Source organism: Ovis aries, chromosome 1, assembly GCF_016772045.2.
Source record: "Ovis aries strain OAR_USU_Benz2616 breed Rambouillet chromosome 1, ARS-UI_Ramb_v3.0, whole genome shotgun sequence".
NCBI lineage: Eukaryota > Metazoa > Chordata > Mammalia > Artiodactyla > Bovidae > Ovis > Ovis aries.
The window spans coordinates 192,347,141-192,365,864 of NC_056054.1; the positions used below are offsets into that span (position 1 = coordinate 192,347,141).

Genomic DNA, 18,724 nt, shown 5'->3' on the forward strand with positions numbered 1-18,724 from the left:
TAAAAGACTAGAAAGTTTTTTATCTTAGTGATTGTTTTAAAAAAAAATTTGAATGAGACTTGAAACTTCTAATCCAATTCTGAGAATAAAAAGAAATACTATGTTGTAAAAAAAAAACCCAAACACCGCCCCCCCCCCGCCCCGCCCCGGAAATAAACAGTACACAGTGATACAGTAGTACTAACTGAAGTGCAGATTTGCTTCATAATTTCACAAGATTTTATGCTAGTGTCCATTAAGTAATGGATCTTATTCAAAATTCCACATTGTATTTAGTTGCACTGAGCAGCTTCAGCTGCATGCAACAAATTCTGGTAACATTTTTATTCTGTTACAAATATTTTCTAACTTTTCTTGTTATGGTTTTTTAGATACACCCATCATTTAAAAATGGACAACTTCCAAATACACTGAATCTTTAAAGTTATCTTTTAAAAAAATTTATTGGAATATATAGTTGATTTAAAATTTTGTGTTAGTTTCTGTTGTATAGAAAGGTGACTTAGTTATACGTATATCTGCTCTTTATAGATTCTTTACTCATATAGGTCATTTGAGAGTACTGTGTAGAATTCCTTGTGCTACACAGTAGGTCCTTATTAGTTATCTATTTCTTTATACAAAAGTATATATCTGTTATAATCGGTATTTTGTTCTGTAATTGGTATTTCTCAGCCATTTGCCTACTAGTTACTGCTATGGTCCTATGATGTATCTTCTGAAAATTAATAATGAACAATATTTTGAAGCAAGGTTTCATACTTAACTGTGATATAACAGTTTATGCCAGCATATGCTCTAAATCTGGAGGATGGTGATACATTTGATAGGAGACAGTATTCAGATTGGACTTCCCTGGTGGCTCAGTGGTAAAGAATCTGCCTGAAAGGCAGGAGACCCAGGTTTGATTCCTGGGTCGAGAAGATCCCCTGGAGAAAGGCATGGCAACCCACTCCAGTATTCTTGCTTAGAGAATCCCATGGACAGACAGCCTGGAAGGCTGCAATCCATAGTGTTGCACAAAGTTGGACACGACTGTGTGACTAAGCAAGTAGCATGTATCTGCTAATCCTAAACTCCTAATTAATCCCTCCCCTACCTCTTTTCCCTTTGGTAACTATAGATTTGTTTTCTATGTCTGTGAGCCTGCTTCCATTCTGTAAATGGATTCATTTGTATCATTTTCATTTTTTTTTTTACATTTCACATATAAGCAGTATCATACATTGATTTTTCTTTGTATGCCTTAAAATGCAGTATGACAATCTCTAGCTCTATTCATGTTGCTGCAAATGGCATTATTTCACTCTTTTTATGGCAGGGTAATACTCCATTGTATATATGTACCACATCTTAGAAGAGTGATTTCTTCCTATTAAATGATACTCTTAGTGATACAGAATCCTATTATTTTCTGTTGACCAATCATGATACAATGGTATTAAGTAATAGTTACATAATCACGATAGTAAAAGATGTTTATCAGTTTTCACCATCGATAACCAGACAATAAAAAAAGATAATTACAATTGCAAGCCATAATGGAAACATGTTTAACCTAATAATATAAAATAATTGTATACAATTTGGGGTGTTAAGTAGAGTGATGTGGTTAGTTGCAGTGCATACATGCACGTGTTCTCATCTGCCCAGCCAGTCTAGGTCTTTTGGTTGGTTCATTTAATCCATTCAGAGTTAAGGTAATTGTCCATATGTATGATTCTATTACCATTTTCTTAATTGTTTTGGATTTATTTTTTGTAGGTCTTATCCTTGTCTTGGGTTTCCTGCCTAGAGAAGTTCCTTTAGTATTTGTTGTAAAGCTGAGTTTGGTGCTGAATTTTCTTAACTTTTGTTTGTCTGGAAAGCTTTTGATTTCTCTGTCAGATCTTGAATGAGAGTCTTGCTGGGTAGAGTATTCTTGGTTGTAGGTTCTTCCCTTTCATCACTTTCAATATATTGTGCCATTTTCTTCTGCCATGGAGAGTTTTTGTTGAGATGTCAGCTGATAACCTTATGCGAATTGCCTTGTATGTTGTCATTTTCCCCTTTTTGCTTTTAATATTTTGTCTTTAATTTCTGTCAGTTTGACTACTATGTGTCTTGGTGTATTCCTCCTTGAGTTTATCCTGCCTGGGACTCTCTGTGCTTCTTGGACTTGGCTATTTCCTTTCCCACTTTAGGGAAGTTTTTGGCTATTATCTCTTCAAATATTTTCTCAGGTCCTCTCTCTCTCTCTCTTCCTTCTGGGACCCTTATAATGTGAATGTTGGTGCATTTAATGCTGTCCCAGAGGTCTCTTAGGCTTTTTATTTTTTCCTATACTCAGTTCTGCAGCAGTGATTTTCACCATTCTGTCCTCTAGATCACTTATTTGTTCTGCATCAGTTATTCTGCTATTGATTCCTTCTAGTGTATTGTTCATTTTTGTTTGTTCTTTCTGCTGCTAAGTCACTTCAGTCGTGTCTGACTCTGTGCGACCCCAGAGACGGCAGCCCACCAGGCTCCCCCGCCCCTAGGATTCTCCAGGCAAGAACACTGGAGTGGGTTGCCATTTCCTTCTCCAATGCATGGAAGTGAAAAGTGAAAGGGAAGTCGCTCAGTCGTGTCCAACTCTTCGCGACCCCATGGACTGCAGTCCACCAGGCTCCTCCGTCCATGGGACTCTCTAGGCAAGAGTACTGGAGTGGGGTGCCATCACCTTCTCCGGTTTGTTCTTTCTAGGTCTTTGGTAAACATTTCTTGCATCTTCTCAATCTTTGCCTCCATTCTTTTCCCGAGATCCTAGATCATCTCCACTATCATTATTCTGAATTATTTTTCTGGAAGGTTGCCCATCACCACTTCATTCGGTTGTTTTTCTGGGGTTTTACCTTGTCCCTTCATCTGGGGCAAAACCCTCTGCTTTTTCATCCTGGTTAACTTTCTGTGATGTGGTTTTGTTTCTAGCTGCTGTGGGATTTAATTCTTGCTTCTTCGGTCTGCCCTCTGGTGAATGAGGCTAAGAGGCTTGTATAGGCTTCCTGATGGGAGGGACTGGTGGTAGGAAAAACTGAGTCTTGCTCTGGTGGGCGGGGCTTTGCTCAGTAAAACTTCAATTATCTCCTGATGGGTGGGGCTGTGCTCCCTCCCTATTAGTTGTTTGACTTAAGCCCTGGGGTTTATAGGCTCTATGGGTTAATGGCAACTTTCCAAGGGCCCCTCCAAGACTGCTGCTGCCAGTGCCTCTGTCCCTATGGCAAGCCACTGCTGACCCACAGCTCCACAGGAGACCCTCCAACACTAGCAGGTAGGCTTAGTTCAGTCTCCTGTGGAGTCGCTGCTCCTTTCCCCTAGGTCTTGGTGAGTACAAGATTTTGTTTGTGTCCTCCAAGAGTGCAGTCTGTTTCCCCTAGTCCTGTAATCAAATTCCACTGGCCTTCAAAGTCAGACTGCCTGGGGATTCCTAGTCCTTTTGCTGGATGTGCAGGCTGCAGATCCTGACAGGAGGCTCAGAATCGTCACAACAGTAGGAGAACTTCTTTGGTACTATTCTCTAGATTGTGGGTCGGCCACCTAGCAGGTGTGGGATTTGATTTTATTGTGTTTGCACCTCTCCCACCATCTTGTTGCAGCTTCTTCTTTGTCCTTGGACATGGATTATCTTTTTTTGGTGGGTTCCAGTGTCCTTCTGTCGAATGTTGTTCAATAGCTAGTTGTAATTTTGGTGCTCTTGCAGGAGGAGATGAGTACATGTACTTCTACTTAACTATCTTTGATATTAATTTCTTACTTAAATGTTTTCTTCTCTACAATCACCATCTGTGTTTTTCAGTCGGCTTTCAATGGCTAGGTCAAAGATCTCTATTGGTAAATGTCACACTATACTTGAAAATATGTGGCTTATATCTTTTGATATTGATTTTTAACATAAGTCCACAGTGGTAAGAGGACAGACTCTGTATGATTTCAGTTTCATTAGACCACAAATTTTTTCTGCACCTGCTTTATGTCCCTGGATATGTTCCAGTGTCTCCTAGTTTATAGTCTATGGAAACCTGAATGGAATTTGTTTCCCAGTATAGTGTGAAAACTGTATAAATCTTAATAATGTTGAATTGGTTATAGTGCTTTTGAGGTCTACTACATCCTTCTACTTTTCTGTATATTTATTGTATTAATTTTTGAGAGTTTGATATTGAAACCCCAACTAAAAATCTTAATTTATCTAGTAAAAAAAATAATTGTAATATAATAGTGAAACTATATATAACTTTGTTCTATATTTACCAAGTCTCCTATAAATGCATTTCATACTTTCATAATTTAAAAAATAAAAAAGAGAAAAAAAAGGTAATGCTTCCTTTGACCACACAGTGACAAAATGTTAAGAACACTAACTAAGAATTTTTATGTGTTACTCACGAGGAACACATGATCCAAATTTGTCAGGAAATTCTGAGATCAGGTCATCATTTATCCTGTCTTTCATAGGTCCCAATATGATCACTGGTCGAGTATAATTAACTATAAAAATAAACTGCATGTTAAAAGGAATAAACACTCAACAAACATCTATGTATTTCATTTTACTAGAAAACAAAAGTATCCTTATGAAGAATTTCCTTTTTATCTTTCTCTACCAATGATGCTCAACTTGATAGTTTCCAAACATTTCTTAAAATCTTAAACTTCAATCTGTTTGAAGTCATAGTAAGTGTTAGTGTCACTCAGCTCTGTGTGACTGTGACCACATGGACTGTAGCCTGCAGGCTTCTCTGTCCATGGAATTCTCCAGGCAAGAATACTGGAGTGGGTAGCCATTCCCTTCTCCAGGGGATCTTCCTGACCCAGGGATTGAACCTGAATCTCCTGCATTGCAGATAGATTCTTTACCATCTAAGCCACTAAGGAAGCCCTGTTTGAAGTCACACACTTACATAAGTTTAACCAAGTTAAACCCAGCATTTTAGTAGATAATGTTTCTATACATTGCTAACATCATCTCATTACAAATGAGAAAACACAGTACAGTGTTTTACTGATCCTTTCTGAAGCAGTAACTGCAAGGAAGCCGATCACAGAAGGGCAAAAAAGAAATCTGGTATAATCAGAGTAGTCATCTAGAATGATGATCTAATAGAAGTATAAACACTGGATTGTAAGGGATCATGCTGGAGAAGGCAATGGCAACCCACTCCAGTACTCTTGCCTGGAAAATCCCATGAATGGAGGAGCCTGGTGGGCTGCAGTCCGTGGGGTCCCAACAGTCGGACATGACTGAGTGACTTCACTTTCACTTTTCACTTTCATACTGGAGAAGGAAATGGCAAGCCCTCCAGTGTTCTTGCCTGGAGAATCCCAGGGACGGGGGAGCCTGGTGGGCTGCCGTCTATGGGGTTGCACAGAGTCGGACACGACTGAAGCGACTTAGCAGTAGCAGCAGCATGCTGGAAGCAGGAAGACTAGCAGTGAAAATCAGCCTTAACATTTGGTAGGAGGGATGAAAGGAGGTTATAAATAAGAAAGAAATAATTAGAATAAATAGGGCCTAGAAACTGATTGGACAAGGGAGATGAAGAGCAGAGAAAGATCAAAGATGATTCCAAGATTCTGAACAAGGGTTATTAGAAGGATAGTGATACTATTATAAACACTGGGAAGAAGCTGCTTAAGAAATAAAACACCAATATAAAATGATTTTAACAACCTATGGGTTAAATCATGTTTCATAAAATATACATAGTAAAATTCTATATACATATAGTAAGAAAAAACTAAATTCTAACAAAATGTTTTTTTAAGGTATACCTTAAAAATGTTTTAAGATATGAATTGAGTTAGACTGATTTTCCAAATTATGTTTTTCTGTAAGACTGTAAAATATAAACAGACTTCACAAACCTTCTTGTTGATTCACTGGTTCATAAGATAAGACATATTCTTCTTGACCACCTATTAGAAAGTTAAAATACAGGTAAGAAAATCTATAAAGATAACTATACCGATTTAATTCTTTAATAGAACATATAAAATACTAGAATTTTCCTGAGAAAATCAGTGAAGACATAAAAAAAGGCACTTTATAAATTAATTACGGCAAGATTTAGGGAAAAATTGAAAAATTAGAGTCACAAAGACTGGTATATATAAAAACAAATTATAATTGTGCCATTAATAACTAACTTTGTTATTCTGCGTTTTACAGATTAAATCTTCACTTGGGATGTCAAGCATAAGCTATTAATTTTTTACTGAGAATCTAAACTCTTAAATATTTTAAAGTTACTACTTTAATGAGCAGTCCTACATATATGCATATAAGTTAGTGTTATTAATATGCTGTATTTTTGGTCTTACCAGGTATAACATTTATATAAATGTATATATAACAGAGCATATACATTTTATAATTATACCTATTTTCTAGCCAACAAATTTTAATGCAAGGGTAAAATTAAAATTAGTGTTACTATTTCATTGATGAAAAAATTCATTGATTACTATAATAATTCATTTGTTCAATTAAAAAAAATTACATTGAGTAAAAAAAAGTTTTAAATTAAATTCTTCTTTTTCAACAAAATGCATCACATCAATAGTAAAGGAGAAATAATACATTTTGCTTTGATCTTAAAAGCATTTTTCACAAGTTAAATTCTCTAAGTTAAAGGATTAGAGCATATGAATATCCTACACAGAAAAGTCTACACCTTATACCTCTGCTCAACGAAAATAAAAAGTTGAAAGCTTCAGTTCTTAATACACAAACACACATACACACACACATAAAAACAAACTAGGAAGAATTGTTAGATTCAAGTGGTTCAATGAAATCAACCAGTATTTGAAGAATGTATTTAAAGATATTTTCCTTGATAATTATGACTCTATAACAATCTTTTCACTAAATTTGTTTATATTACATGTATGGGGCTGTAAATCTTTTAAATTCTTACACTGGTATAAATATTCTTTCCTGCTTTAAAAGTATATTTTGTTGTTTTAAAATTTTTTATATCATATATATATATATTTACAAGTTGCTTTTAAAAGTACTGTAGGTAAAACATGTTTTATATGTTATCAGAAACATGCAATTTGAATTTTCCACACCTAATAATACATGCAAATGGTGGATAGACAGTATATACTTTCATTACCTCTTTTTAGTCTAGAAAGCTTCACGACTACTCTCTGGTGAGTTCTGATATAAGTTAATAAAATGCTAAAATATGAGAAATCACACTACCACACCAAAAAAGAAAATCATTAAGTAACTATTATGCATAAAAAATAACAACCAATCGAATGAATGAGGGTTAAAAGTATATATTGTCAACACAAAAAATATTAGACTGATATTAACAGGATGGACCTTTTGAGCAGCCATACTCATCTGTAATCAAGATTACTTTCATATTAGACAGCAGTAAAAAAAAAAAGTCAGAAAAGCAATTTTAATTTTTAAGGTGTTACAACTGACAATATTCATGTACTCTTCCCGCCTCCCATGTCCAAATGTGTTTTAAAACTTCACATGCTTATATACATCACTTAATAATATAATACCAAGACTATAACAAAAGAAACAAAAAATAAATTAGTATTACTGTTTGAATAATAGTTGAAAATTTTCCCTTTGTCATTTCTTATGTTCACCAAAAGCTGGCAATACATAGTATCTTGACACACATCAGTATTGGTGACACGAAATCAGAAAGGAAATAAACCTAATTATAATTTAGCATTATTGAAAAATATTTTAATGCCTATGTTAGAAACAGAATTACTAAACTAAAATGCAAAACACAAGCTTATCCCTATTTAGCAAGATATTTACTTCTTATAAAAGATACAAATACACATACACATATTGTGTACATGAACAGCAGTTTTATTAAAATGAATTTTTGTATTTTATGAAAACTTTGGAAATTAACTTCTGTACATACAGCATGACTTTATCTATAAAGTATTTAACTTGGCTCTCCCTGACTTTAACATAGTAAGCACCTAATTTTCAGTTTTCAGAATACATCACTAAGGGAAAAACCCCCACAGGATATATTACTGAAGATAACAAAAGAACAAATAACTTAAAACACTTACGGTAACTACTTTCGCTATCGCTGGCATTAGAAGTTACATGTTCTGAAATTGCAGGACAATGGAAAAAATAAAGAAAACACAGTCATGAGCTTAAAAAAAGCAAATTATCAAAATAAACACAAGGTGACAACAAAATGTTGAGATAGAAACCACCAATATCCAAAGAGTTTTTAAAAACATTTCTGATTTTCTTTGAAAAGTTTATTTCGAATAAATGAATATGAATTGGTAAGGAAAAAAATCTGTAAGCAAGGACAATGCTTCATTTTCTGTTCAATAGTTTATGAACAAAATCTTATTATGAATGGCAAGTAGATCCTAAATTAGTCCAACTGTCAACATAAAAACCCCATGAGAAAATGTCACTGACACCCTTTAAGTCATGATACAGTAATGACTAACAAAGGAGACAAGTTATATCTGAGGAAACAGATGTCCATTATAAGGAAGTGGTATCTTAAAAAATAAATGGAAAAAAAAATGACCCCACTTTTAGTTTAGTTTCTTTCTTGTTCCTGAAGAGAAATGAAAATCTGTATCTGAGATCATACAGATAAAGTATTCTGGATACCACAGATTTCCTGATGCTCTAAAAAAGGTCAAATGGAACAGAATTCTAGAAGGTAGGATTGTATTTTAAAGTAGAGTAGGACACGAAGCGACTTAGCAGCAGCAGCAGCAGCAGCAGCAGCAGTATTTCTGAGAAACTGCTTTGGTAAAACTGACACTGTTTTGCAAAACAAAAAGATGATAAACACACCCATATGCCTGGCCTTCCCTTCAAAGTGACCCCATTTCATAACTTGATTGTTCATTAAAACCCTGCACTCTTCTCATGTAAATGTAATCTCTAGTATTGTCTTAGTAAGTGTTCTCCTTTCAATAAAAAGGAATTTTATTGATAAAAACTAAAATAACAAAAATTTCCATGGGAGAGAAGTAAATCTAAATTTCTTATGTCAGGTAAAGGAAACAAAAATTAAAGCATAAGGAAAAAGTTTGGGGAGAAATACATGCTGTACCATACCACCTACACAGTCTCCTAAATTTAGAGAATGGTAAAACTTGGTACAGTTCTTGAATTGCTGTCATTGTGAAAAATAAGTCTGTTATTCTAACTTGCAAAGACAAGATACAACTTTCTTAATCATTGCTATGTATATTTTAAATAAAGGAGGAACATTAAAATTATAAGACTGAATAATATATAAACATTTAAAAAATGGTGGTTTTTTTAAAGTTTATATTTAAAAATTTCTTCTCATGTTATCACACAGATATCAAAACAATCATTTTAAATTGTTGTATAATATTCTATTGGACTGTTAAATCATGATTTATCTTACTATTTATTTTGCTTTAAATTGTTTTTCATATATATCAACAATTCATTATTATGAATGTGTTCATTTATATGTCTTTCACCTTTTGCCCTATTTCCTTAAAATTCATTCCCAGAAGTAGGAATGCCACATAGAAAAAAGAAAAAGTTCTTAAATTTATACTAGGATTTCTAATATATAAAAGAAAGAAATGTTAGTTATTGCATTTGAGCGAGTGGAAGGGGAGAGTAAGTCAAAGTATGGAAGAAACAAATTAACCATGAGTTGACAATTAGAAAAGTTGGATAAATGAATGCTTGTGGGGTTTATTATTCCTCTATTACTGAATATATCTGACATGTTATATACATATATACAAAGTTGAAGGTACTACATTCTTTTTTCTGGGGATTTCTCTTACTTATCTTGCATTATCTAAAAGTACCAATAGTTATAAAGCAATGGCAGAAAGTGAAGAGGAACTAAAAGCCTCTTGATGAAAGTGAAAAGGAGAGCGAAAAAGCTGGCTTAAAGCTCAACATTCAGAAAACGAAGATCATGGCATCTGGGCCCATCACTTCATAAGAGATAGATGGGGAAACAGTGGAAACAGTGTCAGACTTTATTTTTTTGGGCTCCAAAATCACTGCAGATGGTGATTGCAGCCATGAAATTAAAAGATGCTTACTTCTTGGAAGGAAAGCTATGACCAACCTAGAGAGCATACTGAAAAGCAGAGACATTACTTTGCCAACAAAGGTGCATGTAGTCAAGGCTATGGTTTTTCCAGTGGTCATGTATGGATGGGAGAGTTGGACTGAAGAAAGCTGAGTGCCGAAGAATTGATGCTTTTGAACTGTGGTGTTGGAGAAGACTGAGTCCTATGGACTGCAAGGAGATCCAACCAGTCCATTCTAAAGGAGATCAGTCCTGGGTGTTCTTTGGAAAGAATGATGCTAAAGCTGAAACTCCAGTACTTGGGCCACCTCATGTGAACAACTGACTCACTGGAAAAGACTTGGATGCTGGGAGGGATTGGGGGCAGGAGGGGAAGGGGACGACAGATGAAGAGATGGTTGGATGGCATCACTGACTTGATGGACGTGAGTTTGGGTAAACTCTGGGAGTTGGTGATGGACAGGGAGGCCTGGTGTGCTACAATTCATGGGGTAGCAAAGAGTTGGATACGACTGAGCGACTGAACTGAACTGAACTGAAAGGAATCTTACTCAGTTTTTTTCCTCTTGAATTTTTTCAAAGTTGCCTTCTTTTTGAAGCATAAAAGCTACACAGATTTCTATTTCTGGCTCTTTTACAAGCCATGGTGATTTAGTTGCATCCTCCCAGATTTCCATCATATTCTAATTAGTTCTGTTAGTCAAAATTAGGTTTTGAAAGACAATTTCTCGTATTATTTCCTCTACTGTCAGCAGGGTAAATCAATAATTTGATTTTCTTCTTTGTAGAATCATTGAATTCTTGTCTATGAAGAGTATTCTAGGGTATTTTGTTTCTCTGTTTTAACTAAATACCCTATTTTTTCAAAGGTTGTGTGAAATTACATGCAGATGTCCATCTTTCTTGCTATTCAGTGTTATTCCACAGCTCTTCAACAGGTTTATCTGGAATAATTTGTCCTTCTGTTCTCAATCCTTTCATAGTCCTGTTCCAACAAAGCTTAATGAATACCAACATGAAGTCACACTTATTTTCTTGTATTAAAATTGCAAAGAATTTTGCTTAGTTTATTCCTTGTATCCTGAACTTTGTTGTTTGGTTGTTAAGTCGTGTCTGACTCTCTGTGACTCCATGGACTATAGTCCATCAGGTTCCTCTGTCCATCGGATTTCCCAGGGAAAAATACTGGAGTGGGTTGCCATTTCCTTCTCCAGGGGATCTTCTCGACCCAGGGGTTGAACCCACGTCTCCTACACTGGTAGGTGGATTCTTTATACTGCTGAGCCATCAGGGAAGCCTATCCTGAACTTTAAAATGTAGATAATGGAGGTTTTAGATAACACTCTTGACCCATCCTTCTTCCCAGTATTTTCTATTGTATAATAATTAGCATCCTGTCAGCTGCTAGTAATGTTTTATGTGATAACCTCCATCTTATCCAGTTTTAGAATTTTACTGATTTTTTTTCCTGTCTCCATCAACCTTTTCTAAATAAAATCTTCTTGATGTCATCAAGTTACCAGGTGAATACATTCTTTCAGTTCCTGTGAGATGAAGCATAGAAACCTATCATTCAAGGAATCTTAAGTCATGACCAGAAAATAAATCAATGACATGGGTAATCAGTTATCATTTTTCATTTGTTTCTCTTTCCAAGCCCCACACCTCAATTAAAACGAGAGATGAAAATATGATATGGTCAAGGTATCTGCCCGCTCAGTCATGTCTGACTCTTTGCGACCCCATGGACTGTAGCCTACCAGGCTCCTCCGTTCATGGGATTTTCCAGGCAAGAGTACTGGAGTGGGTTGCCATTTCCTTCTCCAGGGGATCTTCCTGATCCAGGGATTGAACCCGGGTCTCCTGCATTGCAGACAGATGCTTTACCCTCTGAGCCATCAGGGAAGTGGTCAAGGTATAGTTATCTATTATAAAAAAATCAATATGGGAACCAAATTCTTCCTTAGTTCCTTTTTCCATGAGCTTTCCATAGGTCTCTGATGACTCAACATATAACAGAAATCTGTGGGATCATTTGATCATCCACAGCACTGAATGACCATTCTCAAAATAAATTCTACAGCATTAAAAATCAGTGGAAATATTTTCCAGCTTCTGAAGATTTGCACCAATAGTTTTTCCCAAAGAAAAGAGATTAAAAAAAGGTGCCACTAGTGATAGTAAATTTGTGACTCTTGCCAGATCCCAAAAAGGCAAATGCATAAATAGCAAAGTGTAACAGAAATATTACATATAGAGCATACTGTTTCTAATCTAATATAAACCTTAAATTATTAAAAGTTGAAATAAAAGTCAAGTACCTATAGTTAAGCGTAAAAGTCCAATACAAAGTTAGCATTAATCAAGAAAAAAAATCTATGCAATTTAAAGTTTATTAACTTAGAAATTAAAAGATATTGGCTAAATCCTTAATGATCAACAAATTATGAAGTTTTCAAAATGCTTAATAATGTAAATGGAAACAACTATTTAGAAAAAAACTTTAGCCTAGAAGATTACTTCTATGAGTCACTGTCACCTAAAATAACTTAGCAGTATTGGGTAAAATTTCACATTTAATCAATTTGAACACATTCACATTTAAAAATTGTTTGCGTAAATGACTTATTTCATTCATTCATTTCAATATTCACTGAATGACTCCTACATATCAGACTCTATACCAAGCTTTACATGAAGATTAAACACTAACTAGAAAATTAAACAGGAACAATACACACACACACACACAATTCCCCCCAAACAGAGACAACATCTTGGTTAAAAAAAGAAACAAAGGATATTTCTTATAATTCTTTTCATAACTTACATCTTCCATAAAAACGATATATAAAAATTTCCTACCACGCAGACTGCTATTTGAACTTGAGTTCTATAATTCTTTTCTAATATTTAAGGTCTATTGTGTTTTATAGTTTTATAGCAATGCTTTTCAAACAGAGATTCAAAGTGATTTTAACAAAAAGGGTGGGTGGAATAAAACAGTAAGGAAGATTATATTCTACCTTCTAATAATGAGGGCAGATAGTACTATGTTAAAAAAACATTAAGTCGCTCTTCAAATTTAAAAAATTCCTAGAGAAAGTAATTGCCATAAAAATTAAAAAGAGGAAAATATGAGCAGAGAGTTTTTTAAATGATGTGAAAAATGAAAAAAATTAAAGGGTATTATAGAAATAAAAATCCCAAGCATATTATTAACCTGAAAAATCTAAAAGCAATCTAAATCATACACCTCCTCATGCCAGATAGGCACTACCACGAGTCTCAAAATGTATCTGAAAAAGGTAGGTCTGTAGATGGAGGTAAAAAAGTAACTTGGGAGTATTTTGATCACTTACTCAGGCCTTTTGATCCCATGTCGTCAGGGATCTCCTGTAGAGAGTAGTTCCCAGAGAGCAAGCAATAAAAAGATAATCAAAGAAAATAGTTGTCAGTAATGCATAAAATTGGTGCTACAATAAGAGACAGTTCCAAGACCATTACAGGTGCACGTATCTTACAGAGCATTTCTGTTTATTTCTGAAAGTTTAATTAAGCTAATGGCTAGATATGCTCTACTAAAAGAATGTAAGTTCTATATGAGAAGCTGATTAGGATAGAGAAGCAAAAATTTTGACTGTTTCTTACTATTTTAAAAATAAAATTCAGATTGTCTACATATAATGAAGAAATAGGATAATACAGAATGTTTTGAAAAGATCTATTATCAAAGATTGGCAATGCTATACCTAGAACTCAATAAGAAGGTTCTGAGGTACTCATGTTTTTGTCTAAAATATTCTTTTGAGATTATGTTGAATGTTTCTTAGAAGAACCTTTCCATAAAATAACTCTATTTTAAACACAGCATAAAAATATCATTTACTTTAAGAATCCCTAAGGGGCCAGAAAAAGTTAAGATTGGTATGCGAATTAATTTATGCTTGTTAAGTCGTCCCTAGTTAAGACAAATAGTAACCTGTTGCAGCTCTTGAAACTGTCTCCATGGTAACAACCAACTGCAGGGCAGTAGGTCCCTCTACATTTATCTTCAGTTGACCACTGGATCCACATACTTACGGTCAGCATCACTTGTTTCCTGCTCACTCTGGTCCTTGTTCTTGTAGAAGGGGAATTTTCGGGAAAAGAGGTTCTTTTTACGCTTGTCATTGAATGACTGCTGAAGAAGAGAAGGAGGGGCAAAACAAAGGGATGTCTACTGTCTGTGTGTACAAAGGCCCAGCCTAGTAGCTCTGTGAAAGCTGACTCTTGTGACCACAGTGTGCAGTTTGTATGTGAATTTTGCTTTCATCACATATACAGTAAATTTCTAATTTACTATTAACTTCTCTAATTCTAACATTTTAACTGAAAGTACTGAAAAATTTAAGTTTATAAATTAACTTAAGGAGTATAATTCAGTGATACCTAAAAATAATGAGTAAGTGCTATTTGATTTTAAGAAAAAAAAAAAAGGGAAGAGTAAACCAGATTAGCTACCACTATAGTCCACACCAAATTCACATCTGTTTATATCAGTCCGTATTCTTTGAGAAGATTTCTAGGTGCTCTATAGCCAAAATTACTTTAGCTATTCAAATATTTTTAATGGTTTACATAATAATCTTCATTTTCCTCTGGCTTTAGCAAATTTTTTCCTTTTCTCTCTCTGTGGCTCCAACAAACTAACAAAAAGCCACTACTAAAAAAGAGAACCAAAAACAACTGAGAAAGTTGCTAGTGTTGAAAATTTAAAACAATCTTTTTTAAAAAAAAAATTAGGATAACTAAATGCTTATGGCATGAATCATGAAATGGGAAGAAAACTAAGATGTGTCCATCAAGCACAGAGTCCAACAAAAGAATTATCAGTGCTATCTAACCAAGGAAGAAGATTCAACTTTCCTGGCTAATTTAAATGCCATCATAACTGATGTATTAGCCTTTCAGCTCTACCATATTATCTATTTTTTAAGTATATATAAATAAAATGGAACCAGATTCAATCCACTGGCACCATGTCCTGAATAGGGAATAAAAGGTTTGATGCCTGTAATGCCAGAGAGGCAGTTGAAATTCTAGTAGTTTATACATAATTGTTATGACAGCCGATTTGATGGTCCCTTATTGCACAGATGTCTGAAACACGGTTTTTCCCTTCTTGAATGTCCCATTTGTGCATTCAGAGTTTTAAAAGCATGTAGCACAAAGAAAGATGAGGCTAAAGAGGAATAGCTTCTTTTGTAATTTGTCACAGGCACCCATGTCTTGAAGGAAATGGCCTTGTGACACCAGGAATTATTATTTTTTGAAGTGGGAACAACATAAAGGATAGAAATTTTGTTTTAATTTTTTTTTAGTTTATCCATGTCATATGATGCTATCAATATTTTGAAGTATATCAACACCAGATGGTGTTTTTTGGGGGTATGCCTATATTTTCAGTCATGGGATGTCAGGTGATTAAGGCACTGAAAAGGATTAAAGTGACTTTAAGATCAAATTCTATTACTGAAAAGATTTATTTTGGTAAGAATATTTATGAAAACTTTTATTTTTATCTTTTCATATCAACAGTTCAAAATTAATAAGTTCATAGTCATTAGTCAAGTGGACCATTTTGATATTAATCTTAAAAATATGAAGGCTCTGATAAAGAAAGCAGAAGTTAAAAACTAAGTTGAGGAAAAAATATTATGGAGAAATATAAGCTTATAGTTTCATAAACTGTCAAGTAGCATTATTTAGATAAAAACTTTTACCTGAATCCAAATTTTAGAAAACAGAAAGAGAAGAAAATAAGTTTCTGCAGGAAAAAAATTCATGATAATCTAATTTAGGGAAGGAATTTTTTGTTCATGACAATCACTGATTTCAAATTTAGTAATAATTTTAATGCCATCCAATAAAACTGATACATTTTTAAGTAAAGGTTATTTACTCCTCCTACTGCATATATAGTGGTCAGAGTCAGTTTCACAGCAAACAACCAAAAGAAACATGAAGTTTAAAATGTTTTGATTTTTGATATCTTTGCAGTTAGCCAAAATGAGATATCATAAAGATATCATAATATAGGACAGAAAGAAATGCTTGTTAGTCAAGAATGTATTAATTGTATTATATCTAACATCCTGCAGGTGAAGAATTTATTAAAAGTGAAAAATAGCACAAGCAAAGAGGATGAAAATGTGTAGGGAAAACACAAAACTGAAGAAACATACTACCACTAGTTTCTTTATATTTTCAATACAAAACAATCTGTTTAGTTACTTATTATTCATGCTATACTGCAAAAGAGACAGTGCAATAAATATAAGGACTGATAAAACATTATAAATTTATGAAACATATATCAAATATCTAGATATAAAATTTCCATATGTAGTATTTCAAAATAGCTAAATGAATGTTAAGGATGTTAATGAGAACCTGAAGTGTTTTTAAAAAGTCTGTATTGGAAATCCATAACCTACCACATAAGGACAGGAAAAGAAGAGCTTAGAATGGGAAACAGTATTACAGAGAGATGCAGTTCTGTATCAATGGCAAGCGTATTTTTACCCCACTCAGTACCATGCATACTTTGGGTGCTGTGTTAGAACACAGTGACTGTGTATAAAGTTGGTTATAGTCAACAAACAAGACTAAGATTTAAATATGCCGTTAATTCAGTTAACTTCTTACAGTTTGAAAGGAAAGTTACAACATGCAATTTCTTTTTCAATACACTGAAAAAGTATTTACTAAAATATTTTAAAAGATATTATAAACAAGCATGAAAAATCACTGTATATATTTCAAATCCTGAGCATCTACTTGGGGATATTTTTCTTCAAAGATTTTCGATTTCAAATATTACTTCAGATTATACTATATAATTTTATATTTTCTGAAAGGTACAAATAAATTTAAAAAAAACTTATTATTCCCCAAATAACTGAATACATTATACAATTTACTGAGATTTAATTTTTTTGATCAAAGACTATATTCCTTTAAAATATTAAAACTTTGAATGCTTAATGATATCAGACATGTACAAAGAGTAGGATTAATTTATTTACAGAGTTAATTTTCCATATTCTTTGAGAAACTTGATCAAAAGATGTATAAAACATTTGCTTTAGATGTAAAAATCCCCAAATATAAAACATTGCTATAAACAGTATTTCAACACAGTATGTGTTCAGCTCTTTCCTCAGCCTTATTGCTAGAATATTCCATTGCAGTATTTACACACTGTGATATCATCCTGTGACATTCACCAGATTCAAGAAGGACTTTACATGAAAACAAAAATACATCTAAAAAATATATATATAACAATTTTGATATATTTCTTGCCCATTTACAAAGTCCTCCTCTTGATTGTCCCTTTATTTCCTTAAGATAAAAATTCATATTGATTTAAACATTTGAAACATGGATTCTATTAATAAGTAATATTAGAATAAAGGAGGAAAAGAACAAGATAATTTCCACACTTGCAAAACTCCATAAACTTACATCATGAACTAGTTAATAATTTGGGGGGAACCTATTTTCTTTGAAGATGTATTATTAGTTATAGCAATTAATACTGTTGACACAAGTTTCTGAATAACTGTTCATCTGTGTGAAGGTTGAATTCATTTCACTTTAAAAAATAACAACCAAAAGTATGTTAAGAATATACCAAATGACAATTCTGATAATCTGGAAAAGTCTGGGAAATGGGTGCTTTCATTTAATAAATTGCTTACTCGAGCAAATCTATTATTGTAAACCACCAATGGCAAGAGCTGTTGTTTATTTTTATGGCGAGGTCCTTCTAACTTTAATAATGTAGCTCAAACAAGAATTATGAAAAAGTCAATAACAGATTTCATATACGCACCCCTTTATCTCCTCTTGCTTTAGAATTGAATTTCACTGTTTTTAATCGGGCTCGTTCTTTCTTCTCAACCCTGGCAAAGCACAGATCATTTTTTAAGTATAATAAACATATTCAAGGCTCTAACTAGAAATCATCAGGACTGCTACTTTAATATGGAGCATTTTTATATTTTAAAGCCTTTAAAAGTCATTTGCATCTCACAATTAATAACAACTTCTGAGAAATGAAATATAGGGCTCATTTTATTATGAAACAAAACCACCTGTGAAGTATAAGTATGTATACTTTTATATACACTCAAATCCATAACTATATTGAAATTATTATGATGTACCACTTCTGAGTTCAGCAATTTTCCAGGTTTTCCATTTGTTCTGGTTTTTGAATATTTAGCTTATGGAACACATATGCTAAAAATTCAATGTCACAGCGAAAGCAAATGAAGTAAAGTGTTAACAACTGAGGAAAGTAGATGAAGGAAATATGGGTATTCTATGTACTATTCTTGTATTTCTTTTGTACTTATATTTTCTGCAGCTCTGAAATTTTTAAAAATAAAAAGGAGGGAAACAAAAACATTTAAGCTTAATTCCAATGATATATTTCTATAAATACATAAAATAACCACTTACAGTACATAAAATATAGTTTTAAAGTATCTTTGGAAGGATACAGAATGGTAACCTTAGTTAACTTCTCAGGGAAGAAGGTGAAATGGGTGGGTGGGGAACAGGGTGCAGAGGGGGCCTGT

The 18,724-nt window shown here is 33.6% G+C and overlaps 1 protein-coding gene across 23 annotated transcripts in view; it reads right to left on the bottom strand.

Moving 5' to 3' along the window:
* DLG1 (discs large MAGUK scaffold protein 1) overlaps positions 1 to 18,724 on the bottom strand; it is a 267,124-nt gene that overhangs the window by 18,471 nt on the left and 229,929 nt on the right. For 10 of the 23 annotated variants that reach the window (XM_060419286.1, XM_027957046.3, XM_027957031.3 and 7 more), the window contains 5 exons: positions 17,974 to 18,043; positions 14,175 to 14,274; positions 8,092 to 8,133; positions 5,884 to 5,934; positions 4,405 to 4,506 (listed from right to left, as the gene is read on the bottom strand). In XM_060419286.1, the coding sequence (XP_060275269.1) occupies positions 4,405 to 4,506; positions 5,884 to 5,934; positions 8,092 to 8,133; positions 14,175 to 14,274; positions 17,974 to 18,043 (365 nt within the window). Of the gene's footprint in view, positions 1 to 4,404; positions 4,507 to 5,883; positions 5,935 to 8,091; positions 8,134 to 13,453; positions 13,488 to 14,174; positions 14,275 to 17,973; positions 18,044 to 18,724 lie in introns of all 23 variants that reach the window. The other 13 variants (XM_060419292.1, XM_060419271.1, XM_060419293.1 and 10 more) reach the window with 2 other exon arrangements.